Source organism: Cyrtonyx montezumae, unplaced genomic scaffold (assembly GCF_038088225.1).
Source record: "Cyrtonyx montezumae isolate F1298 unplaced genomic scaffold, pur_monq_1.0 scaffold_20, whole genome shotgun sequence".
Lineage (NCBI taxonomy): Eukaryota > Metazoa > Chordata > Aves > Galliformes > Odontophoridae > Cyrtonyx > Cyrtonyx montezumae.
In genome coordinates this window covers 6,900,979-6,923,998 of record NW_027071937.1, presented here as the reverse complement: position 1 = coordinate 6,923,998, position 23,020 = coordinate 6,900,979, and the positions used below count along the sequence as shown (strand labels likewise).

Below are 23,020 nucleotides of genomic sequence, written 5' to 3'. Positions count from 1 at the left end.
AGCCCAGCTCCATCGCAATGTGTCCCCACTCTGGCTGTCCCCAGGGACTGGATTGTCAGTGATGGATTTAGGAGGTCACTGCTCACATCATAAATGGTGGAAGAGAGGGATTTGAATAGTGATGGCTTCGCAAGGCTGCTCCCCTCTTGGGGTGGGGAGAAGGGTGAGTGGGGGACAGGGGGCTGCCAAGGAAGGTGCCAAGTGAGAGGGAGGACGAGCTTCCTCTGTCTCCTGCGGGAGAGGGTGGCTGCCTGTCTGCTCTGTTCCCGATTTTGTCATCAAGTCAGATTTTTCCACTCTACTGAGAACTGACCCAGGTCTATCAGACCCTCATCTGAGAGGATAATGAGTCCGGGACTCGATGGCCTCTTATCACAGCCTCCCATCGGTACATTGCATTCCCCTCGGTACCAGAAGGCAGCTGCTCTGGGGATGCACTGATCTCCTACGGCCGTCCCAGATGCTGCATGGGGACCTGCCCCAGGCTTCCCTGCAAGCCCCACATCCTGACCTTGCTGTTCCTGGTAGCCACAGGGGCACAGAAGGAAGATCTTAACCTAGTTCTTTCTCCCACCTCCTCCTAAAAGCTGGGCTCTGTTTGCAGCGGTCACAAGGATTGTCCAAAAACACAATATGAGAAAATAATAAAGAAATCTCCCTGTTGCCATGTCAGGAAGCACTCTCGCTGCACCGATCCAAAGGTCTGAATGCACAGTAGCATTAAACCTTCACTGCTTTAGACAGATTCCTCTGTTTTGTTGGAACAAATTAACTCTGTGAGGCTCATTTGGTGTTTGGAAGAGGAATGGGGGGAGCAGGAAAAGGGTTGTTGTTGCTGAAGGAGACAAGCAGGACGAAGCAAGCCAGGTGCCAAGATGCTGCTGACCACAGAAAGTCCTGGTTTAGGGCCACCTATGAGCTAAGTTTTTAATGTCTCCTTAATGTAAACCGTCTGGTTGGGACATCTGGCTGTCAGCGTGTCTTCTCGCGAGCAGCTGTTAGCAGTAACCTGTGGCTTTCATGGAAACTGGGCTCACGAGGACTCCAGTGTGATGTATTTATTACACGGAGGCAATCAACTTCCCTCTTGTCGCTCAGTTTTATGAGCGAACATTTACTGCGAATCTGAGGCTCATCTGATAAACATTTCAAGGTATGAAAATGAATGTCCCCCTGGGAAGGAGAACAGCCCGTCAATTAAAATCGCGTTACGAGATGGCCTCCCTTGGCAAATCCTCACTACGTCAGTCCCGGCTGCCGGCGCTGCGGGGCGGGACGCAGGGCTCCGCTCTTGTCACGGTCTGGCATCGGCTGCTGCTGCATTTAGAGATGCTTCCCCTTGGCTGCAAGTCACACATTGCTCAAGGAGGGAGCGGGGGCACACGAGCTCTGCTAGGGATCATCTGCCTGGAGAGGAAGGCAGACAGCAGCAGAATCGACCGCTGGCTCCAGATGTAGCTTGGTATGGAGTGGAACAGTGCGGGCAGTTTAAATGTCACCTTGCAGATCCGGCGGCTCAGTGCAGGTATCAGGGTAGCTAACATGCTGCAATAAGTCGGATCTCAAGTGACAAGGGAAATAAGAAGAGTAAGAAGAGTGTAAGAAGAGGCTGATGGCCCCCAGGGGCTCACAGAGAGCAATTGGAAAGGACAAACAAGTCTGCAATGTCATCAGAGAAGGAGGAAGGCGGTGGAAAGGAAGAGTGGCTCCGTGTCAGGCACTAATGAGCTATCAAAGAAATTATGACCAAGGTCATAATTCTGTAGGAGGGCAAGAACCAGGCCAGCCTGGATTTATGTCTGGGAGAGAAAAGAAGCTGTTGTGAAATGCTGTCACGTCCAACAGGAGACAAGGAGAAACACACAGACAGCCTGACCCCACTCCTCCATCCTTCCCTGCTCTGGTTTGTCAGAGAACAACAAAGTGTCACAGAGTGGCTTGGGCTGGAAGGGATCTAGTTCCAATGGTTGCCAACCTAGGGCTCTATCCAAGGTTAGATGAGGATGATTCAAGAGCCATGTGTGCAAAAGCTTCAAGGCTACTCAAATTCTATAAAAGATCTTGTTGTCCACAGGGCTACACTACTTCCAAACACTTCTTGCTGAGTGTTTCCCAAGGGCTACATCTAGCATAAGGCTTACATAGGTAATAGATGAGGCTCTGTGCACCCGTGGCATCCTTGCATGGTGCCAGGGGCACCACAGGAATGAAATTCAGGAGGACCTTCTTAGCACCTTCATCAAGAAACTGAATTACTGTTATGGGAGAGAGAAGGTAGAAAAGGGAACCTTGGTAATATTTACAGTTTGTACAGCAAGCATATGCCACAGTGAAGATAAAGATGTGTCAGGTCTGATAGAGGGAGAAAACAGTAGAAGGAAAAGTCCATGAAAAATACTACCTAGTAGAGCCAATTTTACCCCTTGTAAGCTGTTGTTGATCCCCTCTGATAATACCTGAGTCTTGGTTTACACACAGACCACGCACTGTCCCTAATTAAGATCCTCTGCTCTCCCCATAGTGTTCCCAGTACCACGCAGTTCAGGTTGCTTTTCCACCCAGCTTCTAGATGTCCTATAAACATTTATCAAAGACCAAGCAGGGTCTGGTCAACACCATTGGATGGCAAACAACAGGAAGGGACCTCTCACAGCTGTGAGGAGGCAGTGGGGCTAGGAGGACACGGGATAAGGGCAGGTACCTGGGCCCCAGCTCATCCTCACTGCGCCAGACGAAGTCTCCAAACTTCTCGTAGTGGGAGTTGTAGTGGTGCTGGACCCGGAATAGCATGGAAGCAGAGACCTCCATCAGTGTGTTGTATGCTGTCTGCTGCTCCTTCCCGCTGGTGTAGCCATTGTAGAGGTTGTAGATTTTGTCAGCTATCTCTGGAAGGGAGCAGGGGATAGGATTTAATGAGCAGAGGGAAAAGGGATGAGCAGAGCCATGGGCAGGGCTGCCAGGAGGTGCTGGGGTGGCTGCAAGTCAGCTTGATTTATTGAACAAGAAGGTGCATTTTCTGCTGTAGAAAATAATGTATTTTCGGAAATGAAAAATGCACAAAACCCCATTTCTTTCCTTTTTTCTATAGTCTCTCATTTGCTGTTGTTTTGCTGTTGTTTCTTTGTTTTGCTTTGTTTTTTGGAAGTGCTTATCAATAACACTAAACAAAGTATTAATCAAAACGTTCTCGTGTACTTTCTGAAATAGGTACCGTGCCCTTTTTTTTTTTTTAAGACAAATCTTTTAAAACTCAAAAGCAGCAAAACGGGAATGAGAGAACAAATGGAATTGGTTTCAAATCTGGAGAATGAAACCGTGCAAGTGGTTGGTGCCCCCGTTTCAGAACCGACCCAGCTGCCACTGATATCCCACTGAAGACCCAGAGCTGGCCATGCCCCGGCCCAGCCAGGGCTGCCCCTCGCTTTGCAGGAAGCAATCTCTCTTTTCCAGGTCAAGGGGACAGACATGGTGGCACAGGACCACCACTACAAGACACTTGCAATTTGTCACCCATCCCAGTCCCGTATCCCCATGCCCAGGGCTCATTTATGGGAGCTTGCACTCTGGAAGAGGAGACTGGAGAGGTCTGCAGGTGTGCAATGGATACAGGAAAAGCAAAATTAACAGGAAATGGCTTCTGTCCTGGGAAACGAGGCGCCTGAGCACTGACCTTCTGCCTTGCTGTCATCTACCAGCGGGCAGGCTGTCCTCAGGGTGACTGTGCTCAGCTCCGAGTGTCTCCCTCGCGTGTCCACCGCATACAGCGTGAACCTGGAAAGCAGGAAGGGAAAGAAAAATGTCTTTATCTCTTGGTCCAGCACTGCAGGGTTGTGATGGGAGCTGACTTCACGAGAGAAGTGAAAAGTGTGGTCCTCGCTCCCATCAGTCACTTTTGACATCTCAAGGGGATGTGAGATGTCTCTGGTTTAGAACAAGAAAGCAATGAGCAAGAGGAGCCATGGGGGCAGGTCACAGCATCCCCATGCACCAGGGGTGGGCTGCACACAGCTCCAAGAGCCTGGGCAAAGGATGCACCCATGCAACGGAGTAATGCTGCAGCACCTCCTCACACTAATTCTGCCCTAAGTGGGCTCTGTGCTGACAAGTGACAGCTCGCACACATCCTGCAAACGGCCCTTGAGGTTGTTTTCTAGATCATTTCCTCACCAGGGTGGGGCTGGTAAAAGGGTGGGAATGATAATTTCACACTTGAAGCTAATGGAGAGCATCTGACAGTAAAATACAGCTTTTGTGCTGGATGGAGCATTGAATAAACAGGCTGTGGCTGCATGGGACGTCCCGCGATGCTGAGCTCAGAGCCCTGCTCACAATATCAAAGCTCCAAAATGAGACTGCATCTTCGCAGCAGGGGTGATGATCTTCATCCACTCTCCCAGAAGGGTTTGGTTTGTATTTACCCAACCTGAGCCAGGAATGGAAACCAAAGCTGCCTTTGGGCAGGAGCTGGGCACACAGGTCGCTGAAATAACACAGCCCTGCAGCTATAAGCTGAAAGGGGATTGAGACCACGAGGTTTCCTTAAGGGGTGGTCCCAACTCTCAGCATCCTCACTGGGGACAGCAGTGACTGCTCCTCGCTCCCAGCCCCCGTGCTGCTCCCACGTCCCACCAGCAGCTGATAAGAGCTGACATCTGCACAGTAGCAATTCCCAGCACAGGACATGCTCTCTCTGAGCAATTAGCATTAGCTCTGTAACAATGCTTGCCGACTGAAAGGACGCCAGCAGACTGCCAAGGAACCCACTTTTGCACAGAGACAAAGCCGGGGCGGGCAGGAGACGCACACACGGTGCTCGCCCAAGGAGATGCTATTTAATTCTTTGGCATGACATCATTTTCCTTAATCTACAGGGAACGTGGCTCAGAGTGGGAGCATCTCAGGAAGGATGTCCGTGCTGTGCAACTTCACAAGTACCACACACAGGCTGTTCTCCCGCTATAATTAAGGGACAGCAGCAGAGCAATAGGGGAATTCGAATTCAGGTCAGGAGTGTGACTGCCAGGCTCTGCAGAGATGCTGTCTCTACTCGTCCTACTGAGCAAGGAGTCTCCTGTGGGCAACTTGGCAGCACAAACCCCTCTCTGGATCCATAAAGCAGCAGTAAGTGGGGCACCCAGTGTCAAAAAGGGCAAGGAGTCCGGCAGCCCATCCCAGCACCCATCAGTAGGCAATGCACTACTTGGAATAAAAGAATAAAAACATTAAGGTTGGAAAAGACCTCTAAGATCACAAAGTCCAGCCCCACCCCATCCCACTGACCTGTCCCTCAGTACCACATCTCCATGGTTATGGAACACCTCCAGGGACAGTGACTCCACCACCTCCCTCGGCAGCCCATGCCACTGCATTATCACTCCATCAGAGATGTTTCCTAATACCCAACCTGAACCTCCCCTGGCACAGCATGAGGCTGTCACCTCTCGTACTATTACTGTGACCAGGGAGCAGAGCCTGAGCCTTCTCTTCACTGGACTGACCCATCCCTGGACATGCTTCAGGACCTCAGTGCCTTTCTTGCAAAGGGGCAAGTTAGTGCGAGCATGGCAAGCACTCAGGAGGCTCAACAGGTGGGTTTTTGCTGTGAGCTGACCTCTGTCCCCATCCTGGGTCACTGGCTTAGCTGTGCTGGTTGTGTTTTCCTTTGTAAATGGGTGAGCACAGCTAATGTGCAACCTCTGCTCTGCCTGCAGCAGCTCCATCGAGAAGGCTCCATTATCTGCGAGGCAATCAGTGCCAGAGCACTTCCCTTGAAAACAGCAGACTTTGATCATAACAGTGGTAATAGTTGGCAATTAGTGCCCACATCACCTATTCCACCACCCGTGGGGTCAGCAGGACACGGCTGCGTGGCAGGGGTCAGGGTGCATCCCCCATCTGCCCGGGGGGAAGGACCCTTTGGGATGTGCTTCTGCCCTCTGCCCTCTGCCAACACCAACAGGACAAAGTAATCAGCTGCCAAGAGCGACAGCATCCATAATGGTCCAGACTGGATTAAAAAACAGATCTGCACGCAGGGCCTTGATTTCATTGTTTGCTCAGATGAGATTGAAAAATAAAAAATAATAATAATTAAAAAAAGCTTAAATGATAAATCATCAGAAGCAAAGCGATTCCGACCTGGTCAGAAGAGAATGCTTGAACTCACATGAAACCAGTCCTTCCAGAGCTCCTAGAAGAAGGGTTTTCTGCTTCATTCCCTTTGGTGGTGAGGCAGTGGCACAGGCTGCCCAGCAGTGGTGCTGTCCCATTGCTGCAGGTCACTCTGGACAGGGCTTTGAGCACCCAAAGTCCACGGAGTTGGACAAGATGGTCTTTAAGGTCCCTTCCAACTCACACAACTGACTCTATGATACTCCCTCAAGGAGAGCTGTTCTGCCCTGGTGACAGCTGGCAGCCCCAGAAGCACGCAGCCCCTCTTAAGTTCCTCCCAGCAGCTGATCTCAGAAGGCTTTGCCATTAACGATGGTCCACAAGATCACTCTAAAGCACTACTGAAATGGCAGCTCTGTTTTAGTGATGGTAAACACACATGTAAGGGGTGAAGCATCTCAGTCAGGAGAGCTTCAGCAGCACAGGCAGACTGCAGAAGTGGGAGACAATGCTTTCCCATCTCCTCCTCAACCACTTGACCACCCAACCTCTCTGCAGCAGAATGCTTTTAGAGCAGTTAACAGCACTGCACAGCATGCTGGTTATTTTTGTTTTCCTTTTTTTTTTCCCCCCACAGAAATTAACAATTAAGAAAAGAGAGTGCAGAGAGCTGAGGCTCTTGCTCTCTGTGTCCAAGCAGCATCCATGGCAGGTGTGGGCAAGGGGCAAGGTGGGGATGGGACCATCCATACACAGTGCCCTCAGTACGATCACACATGGATGCTGCCTTTAGAACAATACTAAGATATGTTTTGCCCAGAGAGATTCCAAGGAGCGTTTCACCACTGAAGCACATACACTTTTGGCAGAGAGCAATCCTCCATGCCTGGAAACACAGCCACCTCTGCAGAGAAATAGCACATCAAGTCCTATAAAATAACGCTGCTTAAATGTTTACTACTACACTGAAACCTAGTGGGACCAGAAGGAACTTTTAGAGAGAGATAGAAAGCAATTAACATGTGGCCTCATGAAATGTCAGCAACACCTTCCTTGTAGATACCCCACCCAAAGTTGGCTAAAGCTGGGATTTTATCACTAGGCTCAAGATAGTTCTTGGGGGAGGAAGAGAAAGGGGGGGGTTAAAGCTTCAGTTCCTGGAATCCAATGATTGTGGAAGATTGTCAATTGCACTCAAAAAAAAAAAAGAGGGAAAAAAAAAAAAGAACAATATGTTTCTTGCCTTTCCCAATGCAGAGGAAAAAAAAAAGGCACAAAATACAAAATTCTAAAGGCACAAAACCGCAAAAGCTGAGAATGAAACCCCAGAATGTGTTATTTATTTATAGACAACAACGCCGGCTCATCATTTTTCAACTCCATCTCATGATGCTCGTGATGTCTGAGTGCTTTACTCATGATCCTCATCTGTGGGAAGGGAGATAAGGACTCCTGCGCTGACCTTCCTGGGCTCAGCAGTTGATTTCTTCCCATCCTAAAGAGATAACACAGATGTTTCTGCCGTCCTGGGCAGCTCTGTGAGATGCTGAACCGCAATGAGCTGCCCGGGCTGCAGGGAAAAGGGTCCAACAGAGTCCAATAAACACTCCTGCATCTGCCAAACACCCGTGCAGAGCTCTTGAGTGCCTACAAGCTGCTGGCTGCACGCACGCGGCAGCTGTGCAGAAGCCCAGCTGTGCCACGTAAATGGGGGACAGGGCAGGGTGCTGCTCCAGGGCAGACAATCACTGAATCATTAAGGTCGGAAAAGACCTCTAAGATCACCAAGTCCAACTCCATCCCATCCAACCACACCCACTGACCACATCTCTCAGTGCCACATCTCCATGGATGTGACACCTCCAGGGATGGTGACCCCACCACTCCCTGGGAAGACCTGTTGCAATGCATTACCACTCCTCCTAGGAGCACTTCCTAACACCACACCTGAGCCTCCCCCGGCACAACTGAAGGCAGTTACCACTCATCCCAAAGCCAGCAGACAATGAGAAGAGAGCTTTCATGGAAATAATGGACTTCCCTGTCCATCGCTGGCCCCATTTCAGGCTGACCACTCACACTGAGCCCATTTGTGGTGTCTCCTGGCAAGGTGGGATCATACCTCAACCAGGGGTTAAAGGGAAGCTCTACAAGGCACTGGGTGATCTCTGCTGCATCCTTCCATCGATGCCTCCCAACAATACCAGAGCGCAGCTGGCAGATGAAGCAAAATATATGCCTCAGGTGTCAGGTACTGTTTGGAAGTGCATAGAGCAGCGCCCATCGGGTGCTGGAGGTCTGGGAGAGATGGAATCAGACTATCCCCCTTCTGGTCACACAGGTGCATTGCCTTCACCTGTGCTCCCATGTCCGACTCAGTACTTGCCTCAGGTGATCAATCTGTGGTTCAGGCCATGATTCAACAGTTCCCATACAGGGCTTTACACCACGGACGGAGGCAGAGCAAAGTAAGTCCCACGGAGAGAAGTGCTGCTGTGCTGGACAAAGCTACTGGTGGGGATGAAATGTGGATGAGAGAACAGCTCCTTGGCACTGGATCAGGACAGCACACCCAAAGAAGCAGCTCTGACATGAAGTTATATTCATGCAGCCAATGACCCCTGGGCTTTTGCTCCCATGCTCACACCAAGCAGACTTGGTCTTTTATTATCGTGAAGCTGCACAGGGGACCCCCAAGGGACGGCTCCCAAACTCCAGGGATGAGATGATGGCAGAAAAAAGTAGGATCACCGGGGAACTGTCATCTCTGGAGAGAAATGGAGAGGGGGTGTCCGGGATCTGGATTTCTTGGCAGCTCTGTACTTGCTTTTGTCCTGCTGGCTGTGGAGATGAGGATTAGCAGATGTGCTCACAGAGGCAGTACAGCAAGAAGCAGCCAGGATCTTCACAATTCCACTGCCAGCCCCAGGGCTTGGGTGATGTGTCCCCCGCCACCTGGCAAGGTCCCAGATGGCCCCAGCTCACCCAGGAGGGGAATCCCAGTATCCTTCAGTGGACATTGGCGCTTTTGTCTCTAGCAAAGCACAAGCAGCTTGCATTCATCTGCCTAACGCCAGGTCCCTGTTCTGCTGGAACTTACCCTAAGATCCCATGCGAAGCCCCCAACACCCCACAGCCTCCTGCCCTGGCTCCATGAGGGTTACATGTTTGGGGTAAGTCATCACTCAGAGGTTTTGCTCTTTTTCTTCACACAGATCTGTGGCTGGGTGCCTTTCAGCTCATCTGAAAGCATTAGCACGTGAGTCCTGCACACCAGGTGGGCCTCCAGAGGGACACTGCTTTGGGTTCCTGCACCCTCCTCCTCCTCCCAGCAGGGTTGCAGCTCAGGACATGACAGGGCCACTCAGAAGGAGGGGGGGGAATAAATCAAACTCTTCCTCCTATTGTGCCAGGGAAAAAGGAGAAAGAAGAGAGGCCCTGGACCCCTGTGACGAGCTCCACAATGGAAATGTTCGCAGCTCACCATCCCAGCCACTTAACCTACAAATACTCTGCAAAGCTTGGCTATGGCCGGCCCTGGGGAGATGGGGAAAGAGGGAGGTGGTGACCCTTGGCAAATTGGGAAACGTTTGCCCCTCCCAACCTCACAGTCCTTCTAAACAAGAACCAGACACTCCACAGCCCACTACCCCAGGAGTTCCCCTTGGTGGGGCTTGTTCTCATCCTCCTGGGGGCTTGGCTTCCATCTGGACCGCTGGTTGAAATCCAGCCCAGACTGGTAGCGACTTCAAAAGCCAATGTCATCTGAGGAGTGGTGGGTGGTCTATGTCAAACGAGTCGATGGCTTTCTGTTCTTATATAAGCCACCACAATAGGGCCTCCTGATTGAGAGCCCGAGAAGAAAGGCGACGGGTCGCACCGACCGCCACTGGTCGGCACGGGGAGGCCGCGTGCTCCTCGCCAGCAGAGCCCATCTCCACTGGGTCTGTACCCCAGCATTGCCTGCCCTCAGCACCAAACAAAGCCCAGCCTGACAACAATAAAGGCACACGATGTGGTTGGGAGTTGGGGGTCGCCTCTGCTCCCAAAACCCAAGGCAGATCCAAGCAAGGGGAGGCTGTGCCCAAAGCCACCCATGCGCACCCAGCAGAAGACAGAGGGATGCCAGTCAGGTCCCAGTCCCCACTGGCTGGAGGGGATGAAGTTCTCACAGCTCCAGTGGGGCCAGGGTGGTGGTGGGGGAGAGAAACAAATAATAAAAACAAAATCCCAGTAAGTACATTAGAATTCGTTTGAAGTGCAAGGGAGCTTTCAGACAGGGTTATGTACACCTCCCAGCCCGGCGTGATTTACACATTCCTTGCGAGCAAAGGAATCTTACCCGATTTGAAGTAAAACAGATGTTTTGGGTTTTTCTACAACACCCCCCCCCCAGCCCCTTTTAATCATTTCTTTATTGAAATGGTGGCTATATGGCCAAATGGCCCTGAGAGCAAGCTCTGCTACCCCCAGATGGCCTCCAAGGGGTCAGACCCTGCTCCCACAGCACAGAGCCACCTCAGTCCTGAGGCACAGCATGGAACAAGCTGGGTCAGCAAGTGGAGGTGATGCTCCAGAGGCATCATCTCTTCTGCAGGCCTCCTCTCCTGCTTTTTGCCGCAGGAGCAAGGACTGCAGCTCCCAGCAGCTGTTCTGAGCTGACACCCAGCTCCCCCATCCTACCCATGAGCCCGAGTGAGGGCTCCAGCACTGCTTCCATCAGCCCCAGGGGACTCACTATGCACAATGCCCCTACATGCTAAAACCACAACTCACCGTGGTTGGGATCTGTCCCAAGAACGATCTTTCAGAAGCAAAGCCTGGATGATGCCCAGCATGGTCAATGGGAGGGAAGCACAGGAGCCGTGATGCTCTTGCTTCCCAAGCGAAACAGCCCAGCAGAGAATGGAGCTTCTCTCTTGGTTTCAGCACTATGTCATCTCAGCCAAGTCACTTTGCCCCTATTTTTGTCCCTCTTTTTTTTTTTTTTTCTCTCACCCAGTAAAGTCATTTGGGAAAGCAACTTTGTCTTCCCAGGAGGATGCCGTGCACTGAGAGCAATGGGGGCTTCTGAGTGTTGGTTGACACTGCAAAATACTACTGCAGCCATGCCCTCAAATTGACACTCATAATAACCCATGGCTGGTAGCAAACTCATCCAGCTCCCCCATCTTTCCTCTCTTTTCTTCCCTCCCCCTCCCCCCCCCCCAACATTTTCTTTCAGATCCTGCTGTTATTTCTCAGTACTTCGTTGGTGGCAGGGTGGGAAGGCTTTCTGTGACACATTCACGCACCACTGGGACTCACTCCCATTCCCGTCTGGTACACGCGATTGCACAAGAGAGAGAAACAAACGGGGATGAGGAAATCCATGTTTATGAGAGGCAGCGCTGTCATCGTGAGTAAGGGACCCCCCACAAGAGAGCCGGCTTGGGAGCTGCTTGAGAGTTTCCATTCTCTCCTAACACTCCATTCATGCCTCATTTCATACCTCCCCAGGGCTGCACGACTGGCTGCAGTCCCACTGCATGGCACAGGGCTCTCCCCCCACTTCTGGGAGATTCGCTGCAAGTGGGGAGAGAGAAGCTGTTGTCTCATAAAGATAATGAATTGAGAAAGAGCAGTGCCCTGTGCTGGTGCTTGAGCTCCTTGTTCTCCTTCTACAGTGGAATGAGCTCTCCTGCAGCATCCTCCATGCCCACTCCTCATAGCATAGAATTATTAAGGCTGGAAAAGACGTCTAAGGTCATCAACTCCAACCCATCCCACCATGCCCACTGACCAATGTCCTCAGTGCCGTATCTCCACCATTCCTGAGCATCTCCAGGAACAGTGACTCCACCCCCTCCCTGGGCAGCCTACCTTGACTGCAGCAATCCAGAAGAGTGAGGGATCCTGAATCAGTGCTATTAATGATTTAGGGCTGTGCATAGTTGGTGGGCGACACAGAGATGTCTCATCCTTCGTTAATCCTAGGACAGTCCCTCATGCCACTAGGACAGCCACCACCCAAGGCTGGGACATGCTCCCTTTCCAGCACGTGCTGTGGAGCTCCCAGCAATGAGGTTGGATCCCTCTCCCCAAACAGGTGGGTATTAATGAAAACAAAAGCAATCGTCCATGCACGCATACTACAGCCCACTTGGGTCCCACTCCCTTCTGCTCCCATATCCCCCTGCCTCTCCACACACCTCAGTTTCATTATCTCTGATCTCAAGCTGCCTATTACATGCTTTTTGCCAACATAAATATTTAAACCCCACACACTGCACAGTAAGGCCCTTGTGGAGTTGATGCTTCACCTCGTGTTTCCACTTGGAAAACAATCCTGTATACAGCAGGTACAAAGTGTGGGCAGAGCCGAAAGCCAGAGGGGGTCTGCAAGGGCTGGGGGCTGCATGGTGGTTTCATGTGGTATGGGGTTGTGCTAAGCTATGTGTTCCTGCTACTGGCATGGAAAAGCTCCCAGAGAAGAGGTGCCCCAGTTCCAAGCTGATACATGGGATGGACAGACACACCACCAGTCCTTGTCACACATCTCCACGCACGTGGGCCCGGGGGCTGATGGATGCCATGACCCAAGGGGACACAACACTGTGAGTTTTACACAAACCCTAGGGGCTCCCAACAGTTTCCCACATGTTGCCTTGATGGACATGAGGCAAGTTGGGCCAGTGGAGAAGAGACAGAGCCCTGCTTCTGTCTCAGTTTACTTTATGGGCATAAAAACAGGGAGAGCAGCACTGATGAGACTCTTGGGCAGCATCCCAGCCTTGCTCTGGGATAGCTAAGATCACAGTTAAGCAAGAAGTTGCAGCTATGGAGACAGCAACTGGCACCAGAGAGCAGTCTGCCTACACTGGGACACACCTCGGCCCTTGGCTGTGCATGACGGATGCTCTGGCAGGAAGGGAAATGCTGTGCAGGGCAGGAGCACAACTCGTGGCAGCCCAAATGGCTTGGATCACTTTCCCTCACGCCTTTGATGACGTGCTGAGGGGCACTGAAGAAGTGTTCTGGTTCAGGGTGCTTGCTCCTGCCCATCACTTCCTGGGGAGTGCGTGCAAGGTACACCTCAGCATCCATGGCAAGCACAAAGCTGACACAGGAGGGCTGGAAGGCTGTGATGCCTCAATGACGCAAACCAGACAGAAAAAAAACATGTGGAAGCATCCCAGCCCGGCAGCGGGCTCTTCTGCCTGGGGTTGTGCAACAAGATTAAGAGCTGAGGCTGTCTCCATAACTGCAGGGCGGCGGGAGATGCTCAGAAGGAAGAAGACGATGCCAGGGGTTGATGTGTGCAGATGTCACTCAGGTCTCTGCCCTGTGCACAGCCCCGGGGCTTCCCCAGCAGAAATCAAGAGCAGGAAAGGAAGGAAAGCAACACACCCTGATTCAAAGGTTGAGCATCCCAGAAGGTCTACAGCCCAATGTGTCAGCACCAAGCTGCCCAGCCAATGGTCTCAGCCATTTGGGTAACCATCTGCCAGCGACCCAGCTCTCTGGATTTGGGCACAGCTCCTCAGGGCAGCGTATCTCCACACATCAGATCTTCCAGGGACAAGAGGACCCCTGCACTACTGTGCCTTCCAGCTGTCACTCCCTGAACAAAGAGCAGCCCTCACCCTCTATGTCTTTTTCAAGAAACATTTAAATTATGACATAAGCTCTGGCTCCGAGGGCTTTCGGTGAAAGCCAGGGTATTTTCTTTCCTCTTTTCATAACAGAAACCATATTGCTGTATAATCAAATTTATCAGCCCTGATGAGCAGAGGGAAATGTGTATGTGTGTGTGTGAGAGATGACCAGCAGTGATGAGGACATGTGTACCAGGGGACACTGCTCCTCAAGGCAATATACCTGTCCTTGGCAGTACAAGGTGGCACTGGACTGGTAGGAGGCAGCCAGGATCTGCCAAGTTCAGACAGAGGACAGAAAGCCAAGAAGTAGCATCCCTCATGAATCAAATCCTCACCTGCTGCCACACTGGGCTTCATAGCTTGGGCTGCAAGGGCAGCATCTGGATAATGAGAGGAATGGTTTGGATACAGCAACAGGGAGACAATGAATGATGTCACTGTGCCCAAAGTGAGATGCTCCAGACAATGTATTTCGTCTCCCCAAGCTCTCTGGCAACAGCCATTGAGGCAGCATTTCAGACACTTAGCAAAGGATGCAGCTCATCTTTAACACCTCTCTTCTGCAGGTGGAAAAGCTCAGGAAATAGCAGCTATTTCCAGGGTACTCACTGAACTCGAGAATCTCAGTTTTATGCTAACCAACTCCATCAGCAGAAGTCAATGGGAGCTTTGAGGATGATGATCCCAAAACAGAGATCCCCCAATCCTTGTTATTTGGGCAAACCTTGTTTCTGCAGCAGGAAAGCATTGGCCACTTGAGCACTAACACAGCCTGAGCTCCAAACCTGTGCAGCAGATCAGTTGTCTCAGTACATACAAATGAAAGATCTCCCAAAATGTGGGCTCCTTGGGCACACGTGCTTTTAAGCAAGAGTTAAGCAGCTTCAGCTGAGGGGATTGCAGGCTATGCCCTCTGACATTGCAGCTCCATCACCTGAACCCAAGGCTAACTACTGTCTCAGGAAAAACTACATTCCATCACTGCAGTAGGATCTGGATCAGGCCCCACCAGCCTGGAAACACCCAGGTGCACTCAGCACCTTCAATATACCGTGCTATGGAGCTGAAGAAAGGAAAAGCCGAAGGAGAAAAATACAAACAAACTCCTTGGTGTGAAACTATCAGCAAACCCAAGGAATAAGCCAAAGGCCACTCAAGAGCTACTGGGAATGATCTGGTAGGTAATGGCACCCCCAAGAGCCTTTAGAGCATGGAGAGAATGATGGACAGGTAGGACACTTGGATCAGCACTGCCCTTTATGCATGACATCCCCAGCTTCTGGGAGCTGAGTCCCTCCCGCAGCCTGCTGGAGCTGATTTACTCTGGGTACAGCTCCGGCTTCAGATCTGCCCTGTGGGTGCTGTTGTACCCGAACAGCCAGGTCTCAGAGCAGCCTGTCACATCCTTCCCGTGGTGTATTTATGGGTAAAGCTGAGCTGCTTTTTGCTGCTCCTAAGGCTGGAGTTAGGCTATAAAAAGCTTGAATTATCTGCAGTGCTCAGGCTGAGCTGCCACTGGGGCCACTGAGCCCTGGCAGCAGAGAGGGAACTGCAGCTGGCAAAGTGGCACTGTCGCTGTGCAAAAAGGTCATCCTGCTATCAGATTGGCTCTGCTAGGGAAAAAAGAAATACATTGAGGGAAAGAACAAGACAAAGAGGAGAGTGTGAGACACCAAATAAGTCTGCAGCATTTTCATGGGCATGTCTCAACTTCCTTGATGTCAGCTCTCAGATCTACAGCCCAGACCACCCAAGGACGTTAAGAAGATGAGGCCCCACTTTTGTGTATGATGTATTGCACAGCCTTTGGATAAAGAAGCAAGGCCCTGAAGTGGGGCTTAGGTGAAGTGTGAGTGAGGGCACGCTGTGACTCTCCGTTCAGCTCCAGCCCAAGGCACACTGCTGCTTCCTGCCTCAGTTTCCCCAGCCAGGAAATGGTCAATGAGAACAAAAGCACTCAGCCATCTCCTGATTCACTCCTCCTGTACAATCTAAAAGAAACACGCACTGCCAGCAGTGAATTCCTCGTGTCCTGGAAGGGAAATAGGTCCAAACCCCAACACTGCTGTAAGAATCAAATCAACACTGTCCTCAGCTTTCCATTCTTAAGAAAAAAGGTGCTGTGCAACATGGTGCACTGAAGAACAAAAAAAAAAGGACTCCATAGCAGCACGGTGCAACTTTTGCTAGCTTAGAAGCAAATCAAAGCCAACAGTATCTGTGCTGGTATTTATATGGCATCTCTTGAACTTGCTCTGCCGTTAGTCAATGCGATAAGAATTGGACCGATCTATGTTAGTGGCATTAGTTTTCTACACACAGAGAGATAAAAATACTCTCCAAGCCCATAATTGTAAGGAGTGAGTAAATCTGTGATGGGGAAGAGGTGGAACTGCAGAGGTCCACTTGTCTACCAGCCGACCAAAAGGCCAAATCCCTCCTCTCCACCCCACTGCCACTTCCAGGAAGAACCCCCCATCCGCACACACCCCCAGCTGCAATCCCCTACCAACCACCCAGCCGCGACTCCTCCTCCTCACTCCCACCACCCGCCTTCCTCCCATCACCCCAGAGGAGCAATGCAACTGGGCCTGGACCCAGCCAGGGCTGGAGCTCGGGTGCCAGGAGATTGCAGAACAAAACCACCAAGAATGTTATTTCAATCCGGATGTCCTGAGGAAAGGGTGGGGAGGAGCTGGCCGCGGGAGGCAACAAAGGCTGTTCTGTTTCTCTTTGTGGCACGAGGTGGGAGCAGAAGCAGAAAATTTGGGAAGGATCGTTTGGCTTTTCCAACAAAAAATCAGGACATGCTCATATGCTTGGCAGGTCCCAGGGAGAAGGCTCCACAAAGGTCGGTGGAAAGGAAGCTCTTGACGACAGATCTGTCCCAGACGGATGGATACTGTTAGGAGATGGATGTGAGGGAGGATTGAGACACAAACCCAACTTTTAGAATGGTGATGGCAAGTGTTGGAATAGACGTAGTGCAGTAGCACCTGGAGGCCCTGCTCTGAGTCAGCCAGACTGGGCTGGGCACAGACAGAGTCAGAACCAACTGAGATGGAAGGGATCATTAAAGGCCATCTAGTTCAGCTCTCCTGCAATGAACATCTCCAGCTCAATCAGGGTGCTCAGAGACCCTTCCATAGCACGAGGCAGCTTCTAACCTGAGCTCACAGCCCAAGGGCACAAACAGATGGAGGTGAGACAAAGGGATCTGCTCACATCACCCAGCGGAGCAAATGGCAAAGTTGGGAAGAGCCTCCTGCACCTTGCCTGACACGGTGGAAGCAGGAATGTCTTTCACATGGCTTCCATACACGTATGCTTCCGCTCAGAGTGCTAACAAAAGGAGCCAATGTTGGAAACTTCAACAAGAGTCCAATACACATGGAATGTCATTGACATTAGCAGAGAGACTGCTTCCTCACTGTGATGAGCCTCTGTCCCAGAGGCCAACCTTCCTCCACTGTAGGGATCTGCATAAAGTCAAGATGGGCTCAGACTGCTCAGTGTTGGATTTACTTCAGCAAAACTGACCACACACCCAAAGCAACATGTGGGCAGCCTGGTTCTGAAGCAACCCTGCTCTGCTAAGAAAGGAAGAGCCAGAAGTCAGAGGCTGGGATTTAGCAAGCACTTGTTCAACTCCTAACTTGCCTTGCTGGAGTTTCTGCAAGCCAGGAATGCCTGAGAAGAAACTACAGCCATACGTTGCTCAACTTCAGGAAGCTGGAAAGCATGTGGAATAGAAGAGGTGGATTCAATGAAGCAGCACAGCTCCTGTGCACACGAGGGACTCAGCCAAGGGCCGTAACAGATGTGTTTTAACCCATGCCACTGAGCTATTTAGGATCTGTCTCCGATTTCTCCAGCACTCATTCATGTGTCTTCCTGACGGAAGACCAACAATAACAATTAGTATCATATAAGGAGCGGCAGACTGCTGCCAGCATTAGCAGACACTTGAGCACCAAGGGTTTCCATTCCACTTTTTATCCCAGCTCTGCATACGGCAGAGGTCAGTCAGCATTAATCAGTCTTGTTTGGAGCCAGCTCCTTCAGCACGCTCAGCTTCGCTGAACTGCAATCGCCGTCTCTCGGTGCTACAAAAGGTTCCCAACACTCAACCACATTGCCTCCTTCCTCACGCCCATCCAGAAGAAGTGTTTTCACTGCATGATGACAGGCTGAGCCTGGTCATGCTGGAGGTGGCCTCCAGGCCAACAGGCATCCGTGCTGGCTGAGCGGGGCACATGGGACTTGGCCATGGCCAGGAGCCTTGCACTGAGCTCTAAATCCACTTCCATCTCCTTGAAGGCCCTGACCTTCATCCACCACCCCAATATTTCTGAGACTCACTCTCCCAGACCCTTTGGCTGGTTTGGGATCACTCTGGGGAGTGCTGGCCTAAGTGGGCCAGCAGAGGGAAGGTAAATTTGAGCTCCTTGTCAGCACATGAACACACTTCCTAAGAAAGGCTCTGGGAGGGATCCTGATGACTTCCATATTATTTCCAGTAAATTTTGTGCTGATTCTTGGCACAAACACCGGAAATGAATAGGCTAGGTCAGGAATGTAAATAAAGCGAAACATTGGGATTTAATCTAATCTATAATTATAGTATCTGTGGTGCAGGGAAGAGGTTGGTGTATTTGCACTGCAGCTCCATAGACGAGCTGGAGGGAGTTTTTATTTCCCTTTCCAAATGTTCCCTTTCTGGCTCCCATGTCCTGGTGTATCCCCAAGTACATGAAACAATCATGCTGGGCTGGCAGGGCTGCAGTAAAGAGGCGTCCCCAGGCACTCAGGGGATGGTGAGGTGAGAAGCTGAGATAGCTGAGATAGCTCAAGGCTCAGGGAGGCTGTGGGACACACAAGGGAAGCTTCTGCCTCAGCAGCAAAGAGTGCTGTTGGGTCAGTAGGGTGTTCAGACGTGTGAGGGCCACGAGCTGCGTAAGGTTGGTTCTCCAGGCAGAATTTAGCCTCCATGTGTGGGCATCCACATCAGCCAACGGAGCACATGGCTGAAGTAGACTACTTTCCTTCATCTCAACCCAAACATACTACAGGCAGAGGAAAGAAGGGGGCTGACAGGAAACGTATTTTCACCAGTCCGAAACTGCAAAGGACAAAGAAATCAGTTCTCCTTTTGTTAGTGTCTGTTTTGAAATGACAGGAGTCTCAGAAGCAGAAGAATCCATCTGACTCTTTGTTTGCAGAGCATTTTTTGGATTTGTTTTTCGTGCACAAGCTCAGTTTTGATCTCAGGGTGGAAATACACCCAACGAGTGGGCAACAGCAGTGAAATCGCCGCAGGTAGCACAGAACAAACGGGACAGGACATCAGATGCATTTACAAAGCAGAAGAGACTCCCATGATCTCACAGCCCCCTGTCTCAGAGATACCCTCAGACTACTAAACAAGCAAAAGCGTTCACTTCTGAAGAGCTCCGATGCTGCAGGATCTGTGTGCTCACCTACCAGCCTGGAGAAAAGCACAGAGCCCTGCTGAGCTGCTATAATCAGGATTAATACCAGCTTGGAGCCTTCCAACAAAGTTTTTTTCTTTTTTTTCTTTTCCACAAAAACAAATGAAACAAGCAGAAGAAATTCAATTTAAAAAGTGACCCCGTGCCTGTGTTTCTGTTGTTGTTATGTCCGTGTGGGCTCAGAACAGAGTGTTAGCCTCACATTTCACTGTTCTGGCTTTCTTCATCCTGTGTCGCAACTGTATGGACATCTGAACAGAGGAATATTTAATGTGTGTACTTATGTATCTGAGGATGCACAGATGCTGAGTAAACACGTGCTGGTCGGGTCCCAGGATGGAGTGTGTGCACTGGATGTGTGTGCACAGTAGTGTCTGCAAACACACTGAGCATAGGAGTGTTGGTCCACGCAGGTGTCCTGGTGCACACAGCAGCAGATGCTGAGCAAAGGGGGGCTGTGGTGTGCGTGCACATGTTTTTGGGGATGGTCAACACGTATGTGTGTCTGTAACATGTGCATGTGAGTGTGCACAGTCCTGAAAGCTGGAGCCCTGGTGAGCATGAGACAACGCATCTGTGTGTCACTCTGTCCTGTCCCAGCATCTCTGCCCTGTCTCTGCAGAAGCAACGGGGCCAAAGCCTCCTGGTGCCAGGGGTCTGATGTCTGCTGGCTCCCTGTACAGAGCTGCTGTCCCTCCCCATGGGACACCTGCCAGGAGCAACCCCGGGACACAGGGCAGCACCAAGCCCTGCTCCCCACACCGCAGCGGTGCAACGCAAGACCTTGAAGCAGAAGCTTGGCTTTGTCCAAAAGGATGACACAACCCTAAACAAAGCCTCCCACCTCCCACCCAAGGCTCTCCCAGCCCTCTACAGCCATCAGGAATTAGATCACAGAGCCCCTGAAGAGACGAGTGAGCGCAATTATCCCTGCCCAGCAGATGGGGAAGATGATCTGGCAGTGCAGGCTGCCAAGCAGCCAGACCTCCTGGCTCCCAACCCCGTGCCCCCCCATCCAATCCAGCAGCTCGTCCCGCGCCCGGCGCTCTGGCAGCTGCAATCGCTGATAGCTCACAACCAATTTTATGGGCAGTGGGTCATTAGCGAGCTCTGCACTTGTTCCAGGCTGTCCCTGGCACCTTTTCACAGCAGCCCAGTTCCCAGTGATATTAATAATGATATTTATCCATTATAGATATTTAACAAGAAAACATTTAAAATGATGACATGGCGTCCGCTCCTGGATGCCACTCTGCTTGAGAGATGCAAAAAAAACCAACTTTGCTGCCTTTGGAGGCTGTCAACATACTTAACTGGGGGGGGGGGCGGAGGGGGAGGCAAAGGGAAAGTATTAATCAAGATCTTAAAAAGTCCTCGCTGACAGACCATTTGCCAGCTCTTGCTTTAACTGCTTTTGTGGTCCCATAAAAAGTTTCATTACTCACTACAAAATGCGTTTTAATTATTACAGTCGCTCTGACATTAAGCTCTGGGTGTTTCTCTCTTGCTTACTCTGTCTCTCCTTCATCTCCTTGCCTCTTTTTTATTCCTCTTTTTCTTTTTTTATTCCTCTGGCTCTCCCGACTCCTGCCATCCCCCACAGGACAGAGGATGCCATGGCTAGAGAGTGCTGGGAAAAGAAGAGTTTGAAGATCTCATCTCCCCAATGGGAGAGAGCTGCCTGAATCCCCTGGCATCATCCTTCCCACTGACTTCTGCATTCTGGGGCCTCTTGGATAGAATCATAATAACAGAATCATAGAATGGCTTGGATTGGAAGAGACCTCAAAGATCATCCAGTTCCAACAACCCTGACTCAGTGGGACAGGCAGCAAAACTCCTCAGGACCCCAAGGATGCTATGTCTGCAGCAAAGGGGACAGAGAAACAACGGTGTCCTCAAATGCAGCACGCACCTGCTGAGCATCCTCTGTCCCATTCTGGTGGGAATAAAAATATAATAGGGAGTACGCTGCTGCGTCTGCCCCATGGCTCTGCTGTGCCTCCTCCACACCTTCAGGTCCCTGCCTTCAATCCATCTCCTTGTGCTCTCCTTTCCTATGGAAACTCACTCTTACTTTCTTGGCCAGACCCCCTTCAAACTACAGTGAATGAGAAGTCAGTGCTTGGCTGCTGAAATTATCCCTTTGCTCTGGACGTGAGTTACTTTATAAGATTCAAACAAAATTAGTCTCGTGTTCTTCAGATGTGTCATCTCAGGAGAGCCAAGTGATTAAGAACATCAGCACAGATGTGTCCATGCATCCCTACAGAAGTGCTTGGACGGTGGACAGGTGAACTTGATACCTCTCTGATCTGGTAAATGTTTCATACTGAGACAAACAGCAACTGATGTGAACAACTCCTCTCACATCCTTGACATCTTGCCCCCTCAGCCCACCAGGAACGTGGCCTGGGTGTGCAACATCAGCTTGGTTTGTCCATGCAAGACAAACTCATTCTGCTGGAAATCAAAGTGGAGTCTCCCATAGGCTCCCAGGGCCTCCAGTGCTGTACTGGCAGACACAGGTTTTCCATTTCACTGGTTGAGCCCGACACCCAAAGCAACAGCCTCACTGTTCGTCCAACATCTGGTGTAACACTGTGCTGACCAAAAAGGATAATAACCATCATGTAATCCCATTGGAGATCCCCCCTTGCCCCCAGGACCTCCCCACATGCCTCTCCTTACTTGTACAGACCATCTGGTTCCAGGCACTTGAAAATAACTGAATAGAGGCTGGTTTCAGGGACATCTCCATGGCTCCGACCCGCTGCCACACAGGATGTTGCAAGGCCAGAAAGCAAATCGTCTGCAAAGCTTAAGGATTCTCCTGGAGAACAAAGACATGAAAAAGACCAAAACATCAATACAGGTACAAATCATCACTGCACACTGACAAAATGATGCAGGAAACATCGCTACGGAGCACAGCTTAAGAGGAGGAAACAACGTCCAGCTGGAAGGAATTGCCCCATATCTATATGGAGAATGTTGCTTGGGGACAAAGCAAGTAGAAAACACATTCAGGCCATCAGCTGTAACTAGGATCCACAGCAGAAACTGTGCCCAGTGCTAAGTCAGGGCTTGGAAAAGCGTTCACAGAGCACACTGGCAACACATGTGGGACCACCAAAAGGAGGGCCCCAGGTCCCTGGGACAGCTGAGACAGCCACACTCCATAGGTCTCTCCTGCCCTGAGAGCACTTCCAGTACTCAAAAAGGGACATGGCCTTTTTCAAAAATTCCCTGTCACGGTGAACTATGTTTCTGCTATGTGAGATTATCAAGCAAGGGGACGTTTATAGAGCTTGGATGTAATTGCTTCCAATGTGCTGTTTATTTTTTTATTCATCCAGTGGAAATCAGTAGCTTTGCTCTCCCTTTCATGTGTGCTCCACTGGCTCCTGGAGCTGACTGCTGCAGCACTCTGCTGAAGGACATTCTCCCCATTACAAGCATTCAAAGAAAAATAATAACAATTTAAAAATTGATGAAAGACTATTTTTTTTTCTTCTGGTTTATAAAGCTTATTATATGCTTAGATCACGACCCAGATGAAACTGAAAACGTCCCATTTATTAAGCTCTTTGGACCTGATTATTCACTGCTGTACAAGCTGGTTCCTTGCACTGAGGATGCTGAGCATTCCATTCCCATTTTGCATTGGTGTAACCAAAAGCTCAAGGTATCCAGAGGTACAAAACCTGAGCAGCTGCCCTGGTTGTGCCCTCAGAGAATCAGAGACGGGGCGGCTGCAGCTGCCGAGCAGTGCTG

General features: G+C 50.7%; 1 protein-coding gene across 1 annotated transcript in view; it reads right to left on the bottom strand.

Annotated features, from left to right (window-relative positions):
* Positions 1 to 23,020, bottom strand: part of ASTN2 (astrotactin 2) — a 250,356-nt gene that overhangs the window by 3,637 nt on the left and 223,699 nt on the right. Inside the window, exons 20-22 of the mRNA XM_065737613.1 lie at positions 21,935 to 22,076; positions 3,671 to 3,771; positions 2,702 to 2,885 (exon numbers count right to left, since the gene is read on the bottom strand). Of these exons, the coding sequence (XP_065593685.1) occupies positions 2,702 to 2,885; positions 3,671 to 3,771; positions 21,935 to 22,076 (427 nt within the window). The remainder of the gene's footprint in view (positions 1 to 2,701; positions 2,886 to 3,670; positions 3,772 to 21,934; positions 22,077 to 23,020) is intronic.